Below are 15,198 nucleotides of genomic sequence, written 5' to 3' on the forward strand. Positions count from 1 at the left end.
GCTGTCCTTTGTTTTCACTTGGGGCTTGGTGCCATTTGTCATCCATGCATGCTTGAGTGGCAGGAGGTGTCTATCGTGTTCTGGGGGGTTCTTTTGAATCCCTCTTTTCGTGCCTCTTTGTCCCTGCCCTTTGCCATGTTGTGGGTCTTTGCAGTAGAATGCTCGGGTTCCCATCTGTCGGCTATTTTAGCCGTGGATGACCTTCGTGCCTGCTTGCACTTTGCTTCTGTCGTGCATTCTTGAGCTTCCTGGCACTTCATTTTGAATGGCACTCTGGATGTGGGCGTGCTCGGTGAGGCTCCTCTTGCAGGGGATTTGGTTTTTGCTACTGCTGCTTTGTTGGCCCTCCACAAGCTGTATACAGTACAACCTTGATTCGGCGCACTATATGGGACCGACTCTCTAGTTTCTTGCGGGGGGTGGATTCATTGCAGGAGGGGTTTGCATCAATGTCGCATTTTTCTTGTACACAACAAAAATGCATTATCATACTATATACTGTACCTATATATTACTATTCTACTAAAACAGTTAGTTTTATTTATTTTATTGTTGGATTTATGTCCATCTTGAATTCTCATGTTGTGTATCCTGTACAGTAAATGTGCTGTATTATGTAGTTAGCACTGTATTGATTAGGTAGTTCTGCTATATGTTGAGTACTACAATACAGTTTATGAAAACTATTGTACACTAAAATTACTGCATCTTTAATTTTAACACTTTAACACTATGTACTTAAATTTAACACGTGTGGAGTGTACACTTAGAACAAATGATGTTCTAGATGTTTGCATCAGCTTTGCTGGTGCTCGCTGCTGCTGTGTTGGTTTTGGCTGCTTAATGATTCTCCGGTAATTTTCCCGTTCTTAATATTATGCCTATTCTTAAATCATTCCATCCATTCTTCACTAGCTTGAAAATCTGGAATTGGTGGCTGGCTGGTGGGCAGGCAGTGTGGGTAGGTTTGGGCAGGCGGATGGGCAACTATTTGGACTGGTGGTGTGGGTGGGTTTGGGCAGGCTGATAGGCAGCTATTTGGGCAGGTGGATTGGGTGGGTTTTGGCAGGTGGATGGGTGGCTATTCGGATGGGGTGGGTTTATTTGGGCAAGCAGATGGGCGGGTAGGTGGACGAGATGTTTTGGGCAGGCAGTGTGGGTGGTTTTGGGCAGGCGGATGGGCTGCTATTTGGGCAGGTGGTGTGGGTGGGTTTTGTTCAGGCAGATGGGCTGCTATTTGGGCGGATGGTGTGGGCTTTTTGGACAGGCGGATGGGCTGCTAACATCAAGGAACTAGGTTTATACACCCTACAATAGGCTGAAGTTTAAGCCAGATCCAGTAACAAATTTCTCTCAAATATTGGATTTACATCATATTACATATTTTTGGGTTACATATTTAGTTTAGCAACATAATTAAGGTAATATGAGCTATAAAAATACTTAATTTAGAAATGATTTATTAATTTTATTATTTTGAGGCCGTAGGTCACTGAACTGTAGCGACGAGTTCGAACGAAAAGCACATGGTGCTGTGTGTACAGGGAATAGACCAGTCCACCTGTGCTAGAGTTGATTTAAAAGCTAATTTCAAGCCACAATTTAATGTGGTGCCGCCGGGCCAACACAGCACTCTGCTGTGGCGACAATGGAAACTGCGCTCTGCGTTTCATCTGATTGTACCTGATTGTCGTGGACTATTTGTTTGAAGACATTTGAAATTTTCCAATAATTGGCTAAAGCCAATAACATAAATAATTTCTCAAATAGCAGATATCTTTAATATTAAAGTATTTTTTTGTTTTATATTTAGTTTAGATATATAATTAGGATAATAAAAATCTATTAAAAAAACTTTTAGACAAAATTTATTAATCTGAAACTTTCAAAGTCATGGGTCACTGAACTATGATGACACACAGAAGGAATCCCAAGTGAGGTTTACAGTTCATGTTTCATCACAGAAAATGTATGCAAGGAGATTTCACCACATGTAGCTAGCTTCTCACATTTCAGCCTTTAAATTAATTTACGAAGATGTGTGTCATAAATCGATGAACGAAAATCATGGAAACTCAATCGTTCACTTGTTGGGTGGACCACTCTGGCTGGTGTTTTGTTAATATGGCTTACTTGTTGTATGGACCACTCTTCTTGAGGTTATCTTGAGATGATTTTGGGGCGTAGTGTTCCCTGGTCCTCGACCAGGCCTCCACCCCCCAGGAAGCAGCCTGTAGCAGCTGTCTTAACTCCCAGGTACCTATTTACTGCTAGGTAACAGGGGCATCAGGGTGAAAGAAACATTTTGCCCATTTGTCTCTGCCTCCACCGGGGATCGATCCCGGAACCTCAGGACTACGAACCCGAAGCGCTGCCCACCAAGCTGTCAGGCACCCTGACAGCCGAGTGGTGTTTGGTTAATATGGTTCACTTCTTGCATAGACCACTCTGGCTGGTGTTTGGTTAATATGGTTCACTTATTGTGTGGTCCACTTGTCCACTTCGTTTTCCCTTCAAAACAAGGGAAAAAGTGAAGACAAAGGTAAGAATGTTTTCTGGTTTGCTCTGGTTTTCCTGGTTGTCTGCAATCTTCTGCTTTAGCCAGCTTGTGGTTTACCCTTGTATCCTTGATGTACTTCTGTGGGCCAATCTTTTGGCGCCTTTGCTCACGTATCTTGGGCCGTAATTCAGGTGTGGGAGCTTTGGTGGTCAAAAAAGGTCCCAGCAGCAGGGGTGATTCTTGGTGAATCGGATACTTTTGATATCATTCGCCTTATATGTTTCTGTTCTCTTATTGGCATCCTTAGTGATATTTAGTGCCCTCTGATTATTCTGCACATTTGATGGTGCTACATAGCCTTCCTGGCTTGGTGCTTTCTTTAATAATTACTTACTTATCAATTTTCATAATTGGGTGTGTGGCTTAATGAGTGTCCCAAGCACTACTTGGACACTGGGGCAACTTGGAGGTAAATCGCAAGGAGGACATTCAAAACTTTCATAGAAGATAACCTTGGTTGGGAAAAGAATCTCAGGCACCAGGAAAATTAACACATTAACTACGTCAGGATGAAATAATTGGGTAAAAGCAAGCAAGATGGGGAGCACAAATAAATTCGTAAAGCATAATAAAATAAAGTAAAATAAAATACAAATTATTGAACAAATCCACAGGAGCCTTCTTTGATGAGGGTTTGATCCAATGCACTGGGCATTACCAAACACGCTCTAGTCAACAGTACCATGACATGGAAAAGAAGTTGGAAAATGGCAACTACAAAAATGTAACATGACATAGAAAAGGGGTACAGTTGACTAGAGCATGTTTGGAAACACTCGGCGTATAGGTTTGAACCCTCATTGAGGCTCCTGTTGATTTGTTCTTTGATATATCACGTGACACGATTTGTGTGTGTACAAATTATTGCCCCCTGTGGGACAACCTCACCCAAGGAACACTTACTCTTTCTCAAAGCAGAAGTGGTTCTTGTTGTGGGAATAGTTGAGTCTTTGGCATCAGGCACACAAGTGAGGCAAGTTAGGTTGAACACCTGATCTGCTATTCAGTGGTGCACTTTGATATTTGCATGGCTTTGTTGATGGTGGCCAAACTACCTTTTCTCTCACTTATGACCTTTACTCTTTTTAATCAAGATATGCAATTTGGTTTTACCAGTTTTTCTGGGCAGTTTACTGTTTTGTGGTTGATATAAGATCCCCATGCTCCTCTTGTGTCTTTGATCATGCCAAAATCTTGTGTTTGTTAGACCTGCACAAGTCTGGAGGTCTGGGGCCAGATTCACGAAGCGGTTACGCAAGTACTTACAAATGTGTACATCTTTTTTCAATCTTTGACAGCTTGGGTTACATTTATTAAACAGTTTACAAGCCTGAAAACTTTCCAATAAGCTGTTGTTATTGTTATAAACAGCCTCATGGGGCTTCGGAGTTCATTAACTGTTTAATAATTGTAAACAAAGCCGCCAAAGATTGAGAAAAAGATGTACAGGTTTGTAAGTGCTTGCGTAACTGCTTCATGAAGCTGGTCCCTGGTTGTTTTATGGTTGTGTCTGTGGTCCAAGAGCAAAAGTACTGGGAAGTTACCAAGGGCCAACCCATTAAAGTGATTGTGCTATTTGTTGGATGGGTAATTTCCTTCAGACAGTATATCATTTGTAAATTGTTTGTAGGTGTGGACAATAAATTGGGCAAATTACGAGGATGAGCTCACAATGAACATTTCCTTCGTGCACTAATTTAGTTTACCATGGCAAGCATTTTGAAGGCCCTATAAGGTATCCCTTATTCTGACTTTTATCCTGTTATTCATTCTTCCCCGTTGGCAGGGTTGTTGGTCCTCTATAGTTGGTAACAAGCTGCATACTCTCAAACGTAGTGTGTCCCCATGGCCTTCCTCCTGCCACCGTAACCGGCGGTGGGAAACTGCTTTGGCACGGCTGCGGGTTGGTCATACTCGCTTAACCCACGGTCACTTAATGGAGCGCTGCCCTGCTCCTTATTGTCCGAATTGCGTTGTCCCTCTTACAGTTGTGCATATCCTTGTTGAATGTCCTGACTTCCAGGACGAGCGTGTGTCTTGCTTTCCGACCGTCTCTCGCGGTCACTTGTCCCTTGATAGAATTCTAGGTGAATTGGATACTTTTGATATCGTTTGCCTTATGCGTTTTTGTTCTCGTATTGGCATTCTTGGTGATATTTAGCGCCCTCTGATTAAATAGCCTTTCCGGCTATTAGTCATTTTTTTGCCTCAGTTCTGTCACTGATTGCCTGTGCATTCAGACCTCCCCAAGTCATTGGATATAGTGAATTCCATTTCTTTTCAAGTGTAGCCTGTCCTGTGAGGGTCATTTACTTGCATGTCATTCCTGACTGGTTTGCTTCACAAGTATGCTTTTCAAGCTTCACTTGTTGCATGGATTTGGTATTTTCTTCACCTCAGGATGTACATGCCTAGGGTACCCCTTCCCTAGGTACTTGTTCAGCATTGCCCCTGCTCTATAGTGACTTATCAGTGAGTTCAGGAGCTTCCCCCTAAGAGGCTGTAGTACTGTATAAGATGCTTTATTGCAGTGGGTAGTCTGAGTCCTCTGTGAAGTTCTGTGGTTGGGAGGATTTGGGTTTTTTCCTGTGGGTGCACTAGGGTTTGCGTGCTTGTCCCGTATGATGTGCTGGTGCCCTTCACAGCTGTGTTTGGCATCAATGTTTTTGGTGAGTTTTCCTAGTGCTTGGTCATTCCATTTGGATCATCCTTCAGGCCCTGATAAGCCCCTGGGGTCTCTGGAACAGATCATGATTGATTGGTCCATCCACTGAGCCTGCAATTGCTATGAGATTGAAGGATGCTTGTTGGCCATGCTTCACACTGATGATCAGTCTGTCTCCATCTCCTAGCCTTGCTGGTGTGGTTTGCACAGCATCTATTCTCTCTCCTGCCCAATCACCTGCTCCACTCCCCATTGTTTAGGCCCAGAAGTGACTTGAGGGTTTTGGAGTCTGGTTGAGGTGTAGTTCAATCACATCTGGGATCTGCTCATCCACTTTCATGGTAGAGATAGTTGAGTGATTCCCTACCCTTCTTACAACCTCTGAATCATCTGTAATTCACACAGCAGATACACAAAATAGAGAATAGCTTGATAATTTAGCAAACCCAGTACCAGATATTATATTCCATGGAGAGTGGAATCTACCCAGTTTAAGATGGAGGCTATCAAACAGTAACATTAGAGCAGGATACACACAGAAATCACAATAACGTGATATATATCATGTTACTGATACTGTACTTACCAGTGTATTTACTGGTAAATAATGTGTGTGTGTGTGTGTATACACTTATTGTTGAAGTAGAACATCTGGTTGACAGCCCGGGTGCATGGGGTAATTGTCTGAAACCTCGATTGGGATTCTGAGAAGCTTTGGGATCCTAAGTGAGAGCAGTAGCACTCTAGGTTACAATTCTTTTGACCGTGTCGTGGTACAGTTGACCAAGGCGCATTTGGGAACATCCCTGTGCGTAGGTTCAAACCCTCATCACGGCCCTTGTAGATTTGTTCTTGGAGCAGGATATCAACCTGGAAACAACCAACCACAGGTCAGAGAACTATTGAGATTTTGACTAATTTTTGCATAAGTAGCAGAGGAAAATGAACTAGAATGAATATACTCTCAACCTGATCTTCAGGCATTGGAGAAATAATCAGGGACATTTCTATCTCAGATACTACATACTCCAACCACAAGCTAATTGAAGTTTGAACTTGCATAGATATTTTTAATAGGTCCAATTGGATTAAGAAGCGAGAAGGGTGTCGTCTCCATGGTGTAGAATGTATAGGTTGTCTAGTTCAATATTAATTCCATGATATGGTATGTATGGGTTGTGTAGTACAGTATTGTATCCATGGTGTAGTATGTATAGCTTTAATAATATTTCTATAGTATGGAATGTATAGGTTTAGTTGTATTTCTGTTGTGTAATGTATAGGCTTAGAAATTGTAATTAGGGTACTATGGTATAAAATGTTGAGAACTTGGGGTTAACTGTGCATTTCACTTTTGTTTAAAGTTTATTACTGACTGGTTAAAAAGCCTAATGTCAGTTGTGTATTTGACATTAGTCTAGTAATTCAAACGGTTTTGCTATTTGTGAAAACTCCAAATACTTGTGATTGGTTCTGGGTTTTTATGGTGTAAATCAATGGTTGTCTAGTAATGGTCATATAAGTACAGTAGCTGTATTAACCTCACCTGTATAATTTTGACTGGTTAATGTTACTTAACACTGTGGAACGGCTTGCTAACCTTCATTACTGTTGCCTTTGCATGTGCGAGTGAATTAACTTACTATTATTTTTAACAGCCACATTTAGAAAAGTGTCATGGCATGTGATTTATTTTGCATTTATAAAATTTTAAATTGAACATTAGAGCAACTTGGTAGAATTCTAACATGAATGATTTCTGCAGGTTGTGAGCTCTACTAATGGTGAACTTGGTCCAGATGATCCTTTAGCTGGCCACTCCAACACACCTATCACTGTCCATCAAGAAGGAGACACCTCAGATGAAACCAAGTAAGATTCCTCTTTTCATCAGTTTTATGAATTGCATTAATTAAGCAGCAATAATAGTTACACAAGTTTTTATGTTTAGTTTAAGAGCTGTCTAGAATTAAAATGTATGCCAGCATATCATATTGCTCGACACTCATTATATTACAAACATTTCAAATAGATTAACTCGTTTTGTTATGTTTGTGAGCAAGCCTCCTCAATAGCTTCCTTGTTTTTATGTTTTCTGGCATTCTAAATATGTCAAGCTCCAGGTGACCGTCTCAACTCGCTGAGAACAGATTCACTGAAGGGGCAGAGAGTACTGTATTTGGGGATCCGTGATCAACCCTTTGCTGAAGTGTACTGCCACAAAAATGAGAAAAATTAAAGTTCCTCCACGCCATGTATGGCAACAGTGAATCATTGAACAGGGGTCTGAAATAGCATAGCCACCATTAACCTACTCCTGCAGTCACCATCCTGATAGTTTCTAGAAGGCATCACGTGTCTCTTGCCCGGCGTGTTGCCAATTTATTATCTTGGTACCACATCTGACCTTCCAGTTAAATACTTGGTTATCCCTAGGATATTGTCTTGTGTTGGGGGCCGTACCCTAGGAAATTTCTTAACACGTGCTTCCAGTTACATTGTCTTGTTTACTTGCTTTGTCTATAATTATATATTTTAAGATTCTGTTCCTTAGATTGTGAAGACTGATATCCAACCAAGATATCTTCTCTGGGAATATTGTGTTTACTTGCTTGGAAAGATTCAAGTTGGAGCTGTGCATAGAAGTAGTTACAGACTTCAGCAAGTGAGGCTCTGGACTGGGATTGACAGTGTGCTAACCAGTTGATTAGCACACTAGATCTCGCTCCTCAGTGACTATGGGGGGAGTGAGATCCAGTTCTTTATACCCCATCACCTAGCCACTTTTACCCAATGTGTTATGCAAGGCACATGATAGGAAGCCGTACCCTAGAGTGCAACTAACAAACCTGTTCTTACTTCCTTATAAACAATGGGAGGGGTATCTAGATATATTTGACAAAAGCACAAGTCGAAGCAAGAACTCTTATTCTATATGGGATAAGAAATACACCTTGGGGTACAATTTCACAATGGGGTTTTATGGAACAACACAGGATTATTTTACACTGACTAAATATGGGGGTTGTTGAGACAGAGGGAGCCTTCTCAGCAAACATAAATATTAGTGAGTAGTGTATAGGAGCCACACCAACTGGGACGTAAGGGTGCCACCATCCATTACCCTTCCTTGGTAATTACAAAGGTGATATGTGTATTAACAATGCAAGGTTCTGACACTTTAACACTTTACAAATGCTACAAATGGATTAAGTTGATGTGGTAAGACCACGTATTACAGAAAGAGTGAATGAATCAAAACAAAAAACACCATCTACACACATGGTTCCATAAATAACCTTAGTTTTAAAACTGTCTATCCCTAACTAACACAGGGATTGAGCACTGCTATAGCATGTATGAGATACAAATGCACTTCTCGTTACTGTGGAAGACCGCCACACGTCACACAAGCGATGACCGGACTGTTCTCCAACTCTGCCCAATACCCTACTCTCCTGCAGATATTTTTTGATGGCAGGGCAAAACACTTCATTTACTTAATAAAAAATTGCTTTGTCACCCATGCTTTACTATTAGCCTTTCACATTATATTCAATTTTCTAACATATATTCTGTGGAGAGCCCCTTCGACTGCCCAGAGCTATACCGGGCTAATATGTATGTATTAGACCATGGCATCAGTCAATTCAAATGAAGTTCTAGCCTACTGGGGACCACGAGGCAGACCCTTACACCCCCCCCCCCCCTTTGGGCACCACGATGGTGCCCAAAGACCATCGTGGTAACCAGTAAACCTGATAAATCGTGCAGACGACGCCACCGTCCTCACCAAAATGGCGGCTCCCAACCTACTCCTCGTGCTGTTTATACCCTCTATACACACGTTGTATATAAGTATCTACATTTGTGTTCACCATAGCGAACCACTAAGCTGGTATGGTGAGTGCAGTCAATAAAAGGTGGCCACAAATAGTCAGAAGACAACGCCACCACCCTCCCTCCCACAGCATTACTCCTCCCTCCATGGAGCACAGCGCTAAATATCACCACAATCCTGCTATTATCAGAACCCTGGTCAGTTTTATCACAGTCAGGGGTCTTCTGTAATAATATCATCGCTACATAATAGCATGAAAAAGTATATTATGGCATTTTTAGGCGATGCTGTGGTCACAAGCTGAACAGAAGTGCTGAGAGCTCATGCTGTGTGCGTCAGGCTTGGTAGCTCACTCAATACTGAGGCCCCTAACACCCGGGAATTTGGCCCACGATTTTTTAAAAAATGGCGTCTGTTTACAAGAGCCCTGATGAAGGTGTGGTGAACTCTGTGTATCCGCGGGCCGTTTAAATCTTGCGTAGTACTCCAAAACATCACATGATGCGATGAGCAATTTACTGCAAGTCGGTCAAAGCATCATATGATGCGATGCGCAATTGAAGGGTTAAACATCATGTTATTTTCTGCTGTCCTGTGTTAGTCGAGTGTCCGACGGGAGGTATGGGGAATGTACAGGATCATACTTTGACCCATAAATGTTGACATGTTATACTTGCAATCCTAGGGTAGACTTTTACACAAGGTATATGGAAAATTTCAGCTTTTGCCCAAATTAGGGAGCTGACTTTTACATGCAAGGATATATGGTATTAAATGCCAAGAATATAGTGGCTGCAAGAGTAATCTTCCACATGCATTATGTAATTTTTAAGAGTTTATTTCTGTATTTTCAAAGTGTTTTTGACCTAAATATGTTTATGGGCGTTGAGAATTAATTCTGATCTGTGCTCTTAAAGTTTGAACAGTTGATGTAAAACTTGAAACCTTTGCATGTTTGCAGATGCTGCTGCTTCTTCAAAAGAAAGAAGAAGAAGGCTGGACGTGGGAAGTGACTGGCGGTGGTTCAGTGCTCACCGGAGAGAGAAGCCATTGCGGTGCTGCTGCCGGCATCACAGTCGCAGTCTAATGAGAGTATCCTCAACCCTCAGGCACCGCCACCAATAGGAGGGACCCCAGCCAATCCCCACAAGCACTGATCACTTCTCCATTACCTCATCACCACTGCAAGCACTCTATCTCAAGTTGAATCAAGTTCCTGCCTAAAAGATGGGCAGTTCAGTCATGTGCTTGCATTTTTGTCGGAAAATCTCTCGTGATTCCATCTGGCCAATTTTTTTACTGTGATGCCTGTGTTAAGGTGAGCCTTCAAAAATACAGTAAAAGGCATGGAACTTGGCCAGATGAATGTGCTTATATATTTTGCTGTGCACACATCTGGTGTGCTGGAAGATGGTTTGCCAAAGCCATTGTAATTTTGGACAACCTCTTATGCATGTGTGGGGCAGGACTTTACAGATAAATTATTTTAAGCACTTTGATCATAATAGACACGGCTTAATGTAGAAAGGAGATTGTGCAATAAAAATATACTCGGTCCTAAACATTTTTAGGTGATTACTGCCAGTGAAATTTGTCTCCTCTCTGACACAGAGGAACATTTTTGCTGTCATTCTGAGATGGAAGAATGCTGTGGTGGTGGTGATGGTGGTGGTAAGGGAAATTTGGAGGTTACTTCAAACGACTGCTTGCCAAGTGTGAATTGAAGCTGCCCTATTCTCTGGGACCTTTCTAAGGCCTAGCCTGTCATTGTGATGAGAACAGTCATTTTTGGCTCTTGTAACTAATCAGTTGGTTTCATTTCACTATTTATAATAAAGATAAGGAAGCCTATTGAAATGTCGCATGAAGTCAAACGGACCGATTGTCACATTTGTTCTGTGATCATTACTTAAAAAATAATAAGAGTTCACCAGCTCAATTGCTCCATCAACCAAAAAGTGAATGGACTTTTCTGCTCTGGTAAATTATTCTTTATTCGCCAAATGACCAATTAATTTTTTTGTGTGTATTTAGTCGCCTTTGGGAAGTACTAATGTTTACATACTTTGGGACGACACTAGTTTAGATGTAGTTTGGTGGAAGCAAGTCATGACCAGTGCAAAAGGGGGTATTTTTTTTGCATCCCTGTGTTGGTATCAAACTGGCACCCAATGGCATAGCTATATAATTTTAATATTATTTTACATAGGTACCATAACTAAAATATTTTATTTGCTTAATGCCCAACAGAGATGATTCTCATTGGTGATGGAATTTGACCGAGATAAAGTAGAGGAGGAGTAAATAATTTAAAGCTAAACAAATAAAAAGAGTTTGGCAAAGCCAGATAGAAGATTTTATTAAATGGAAATTCTCAGAAGTGCCAAACAGGCAGGGCCAGAAAAATAGCAGAGATGAAACACAAACGACACAGATATTCCTTAATAAAGGGATCGGTGGACTAGGGGCCATATTGAGCATTGAGATGGCATCATGCTCACCACATGCTGATGTTGTTTTTCACTGGCAAAACATTGAAAACATAGCAAATGACCAGTATATTAGTGATTGCAAACTATGGTTTCCTTGTGACCATTAATAGAAGAGAAAGGGGCAAATTTAATTATGAGTTGTAAGAACTATGCACTAGTAGGTGAAGAAGCCAAAGTTTTAGTGTATAATCAAAGGTTAACTGAAAATTGAGTGGTAGTGATGACTGCAGTGTTCCTGTCACTAAAGTTATGGGGGCAAGATAAAGACCACAGCTTGAGCAAGTGTCGCCCTCTCATTTTGACAGGCTTTTGAACATGGTTGGTAACATGTACAGTCAGAAGAGTTGAATGTGCATGTTAAGTGAAAATGTTAACTGAAAGACAAGCATGGAATGACAGTCTTAGTGATGGCAACAATTCATCACCATACTTGTGCTACACCACGATCTCGTCCCCCAGGGCTTTTGTTAGGACGGACTTGTTACAGGGACGCTCTTGTAGCAAAAGTCCAAAGTTCCTTTCAGAAGTATATCAATGTTATGTGGAAGGGTTAAAGCCTTCCTATATTATTTTTCTTATGCCTGTAGCTGTTCAACAGAACATGTGATGTTATAAGTGACTATAAACTACATACTTCTTTACCTTAATTCTCCCCTTATAAATCCCCTTGACTTTTTATTTCATTCAATTACTTGTACTCACTAATCCCATCACATCGTCTGCCACCCATCATCCCCTTCATTTTTACTCCTTTTAAGAATAATTTTTCCTATGAAGACATTTTCCTCGTTAATTTATCAGTGTTCTATAGTCACATCTGATATTCTCTTAAGATCGTCCTGAATGTTTTCCTAGTGGTCACTTCAGCTAATTGGACTTTCCTACAGATGGTCATATTCTTGCTCACATTTTCTGATTGTAGTGAAAAGTCATCTATATAAAGCTTTTAGAAACCACATATGGGAAACCAGCAGTCAGGGAGGAATAATGGTAAATTATGAGTCGTCATATTCCATTGCTGAAGCCATTTTATTCTGTCCAGTTTTGTAGGTAAACAATTTGAAATCTTGTTGATGAGCTGTTAGATGTAGTGTCCTGGGCCACAGACACAAGTACAAGGCAAACAATAAACAAAGTTAGTTGTAATGCCTTCCTTCACACTGGTGTTGATGAAGTTTGCAGCAAATATCATTACTTGTATGTACTCTATGAAGTTGTCAACTATTACTATTGTAGATACGAAAAGCTCTCTTTGATATGTGTTTTATCAAGCACACGGTGCAGCCTCTTATATTATTAATGACAAAGGCTTGCAGTGTGCTGGAAACTGCTTAGTGACACAGCAAGATTACCTCTTGCTGCAGTATAGCATCCTTTGCTACCTCCTTGCTACAGTATAACATTTTTGCTTTTCTTTTTTCCTTATTTCTGTTTTGTTCTATTTATTTATTCTCCTTTGCAGCAAAATAAAATTTGCTGCTACTTTTTCAGTAGCACCATCACCAGTGTCATCACCACCACTCATCTTGCACCATCACCAGTGTAATCACCACTCATTTTGCATTGCCATCAGCAGTAATATACCTGAAGAAGACTGGTTTTAATAATTTTACACTTTCATATTACACAGTTATTAAACTAGCTCAATGTTTTAGGTTTTGGTATTGCTGATGCCATGACAAACCATTTGTAGGAGGCCAGGCTGATGTGATCATATCTCTACCGTCACCATAGTTCTTGGTCTTCAGTGTCGTGTATATGTGATTATTGATGAGCAAATGCATTGCTTCTCATTAGGGGTCAATGATCATTTATGTGTGTGTGTGTGTGTGTGTGTGTGTGTGTGTGGAGACGGTAGTGTCATCTGTGATTTTCTCGCTAAGAATTATGTGAATGCTAATTTGAAATATGTCAAGTATGCCCAGTCACAAGAATTGCCCGTCGCCCATTTTGGGGAAGTCAACAAGTAGTAAAGATTTTTTGTATAATTTTGGACATGGATGTAAGGTATGATGGTCCATTGAAGATAGCCATGGTATATTTCATCTTTGTATGAAGTTGTCATGGTGTTTATATGGGTGAAAGAAATCACTTGTTTGCCTCTATGGAACATACTGCTTCAATGTGCTGTTTAACAATAAAAACTCAGCATTTGTATCTGTATAATCCATATAACTGGAAGAATATAATAATACTGTTGTTAAATCATTGTTTTCCTTTACCTCTCGTACAGGACAACAAGAACAAGTGTTCCTAACACATGACGGACAATTATGCTCTCGTGACAATAACTGTGGAAACAAAAGAACATTGTACAAAAACAAACTTAGCATTCACTTAGAAACAAATGTGAAGATATTACTTAAGCTGTTTTAAGGAGTTACTGTGCTGAAAAGTTACAAAATATGTTACTGGAATTAGATAATGAGAAGTTTGAGGAAGTAGCAAGGAAGGAAAGTTTGGTCAATGGAACTGTTAATTAGTATGTTTACTCTGGGTGTGAAGGACATATTGCCAAAGCTGTGTAATTGTATTTGCCTTGTTGACGTCGCAAGGTATAAACGATTTATGTACATAGTGAATGATCATAGCATAGATTTCATTGTCCCTCGACCAGTAAACAGGGTTGTGTTCCCATTCAATGTTTGTGGTGGGTGTGTGTGTATGTATTTGTACATATATAAAAGAAAGAAAACAATTAGCAGTGAACCTGTGTGGGAGACAGTTGTAAACAGGGAGCTTATCTTGGGACTTGTTTACTATACAATATACAGTATGTACAAACAATTTGGATTCAGGATTAAACAGCAACATTTACAAATTTGTAGACAATACAAAATGGGGAAAAATGAATTTAGAGGAAGACACAAAATCCCTAAAATATATCTACAGTACTTACTCTTGATTAAAATGAACAACAACTTGACAAATGCAGTTTAATACTGAAATATGTAGGGTTCTCAACCTAAGTAATGATAACATTACCAGATATTAGCTGGACAACGTTGAAATTACAAAAGTCATTGCGAGAAAGATCTCGGACGAGGAAGGAGTTAGGGTGGGAAGCCAAATGAATGAAGTTGATAAAACTTTCACCACACTCGCCAACTGTAGCAAGAAACAACTAACCTAGAGGATGTTACCTCCAGGTTATCTGTTGTAACAATAACATAATTTCTAGGTTGATTTCCTGCTATAATTGTTATAATCAACCACAGGTCAGAACTACACTACTGACATTGTGACAAATTCTCACAACCAACTTTTCCAAAAAATTATTGGGATCGTCTCAAAGACCTCCAAATGTACTCCCTAGACAAAGACGACGAGAGATATCAAATACAGTAATACACTCGTAGAGGATACTGGAGGGCCAAGTACCAAATCTACACAGTAAAATAACAACATACTAGAGTGAACGATATGGAAGAAATGTAGAATAGAACCAGTGAAGAGCAGGGGTGCCATAGGCACAATCAGAGAACACTGTATAAACATCAGAGATCCGCAGTTGTTCAACACCCTCCCAGCGACCATGAGAAATGTTGCCGGAACAACTGTTCGACATCTTCAAGAGGAAACTAAACTCTTTCCTCCAAGGAGTGCTGGACCAACCGGGCTGTGGTGGATATGTGGGCCT

At 40.4% G+C, this 15,198-nt stretch overlaps 1 protein-coding gene across 9 annotated transcripts in view; it reads left to right on the top strand.

Moving 5' to 3' along the window:
* Window positions 1–13,763, top strand: part of gish (casein kinase I gish) — a 62,448-nt gene extending 48,685 nt beyond the window's left edge. For all 9 annotated transcript variants that reach the window (XM_069301176.1, XM_069301171.1, XM_069301169.1 and 6 more), the window contains 2 exons: window positions 6,991–7,097; window positions 10,028–13,763. In XM_069301176.1, the coding sequence (XP_069157277.1) occupies window positions 6,991–7,097; window positions 10,028–10,079 (159 nt within the window). In that variant the 3' untranslated portion in view covers window positions 10,080–13,763. The remainder of the gene's footprint in view (window positions 1–6,990; window positions 7,098–10,027) is intronic.
* The last annotated feature ends 1,435 nt before the right edge of the window (window positions 13,764–15,198 follow it).

The sequence above is a fragment of the Procambarus clarkii genome, chromosome 45, assembly GCF_040958095.1.
Source record: "Procambarus clarkii isolate CNS0578487 chromosome 45, FALCON_Pclarkii_2.0, whole genome shotgun sequence".
NCBI classification, from domain to species: domain Eukaryota; kingdom Metazoa; phylum Arthropoda; class Malacostraca; order Decapoda; family Cambaridae; genus Procambarus; species Procambarus clarkii.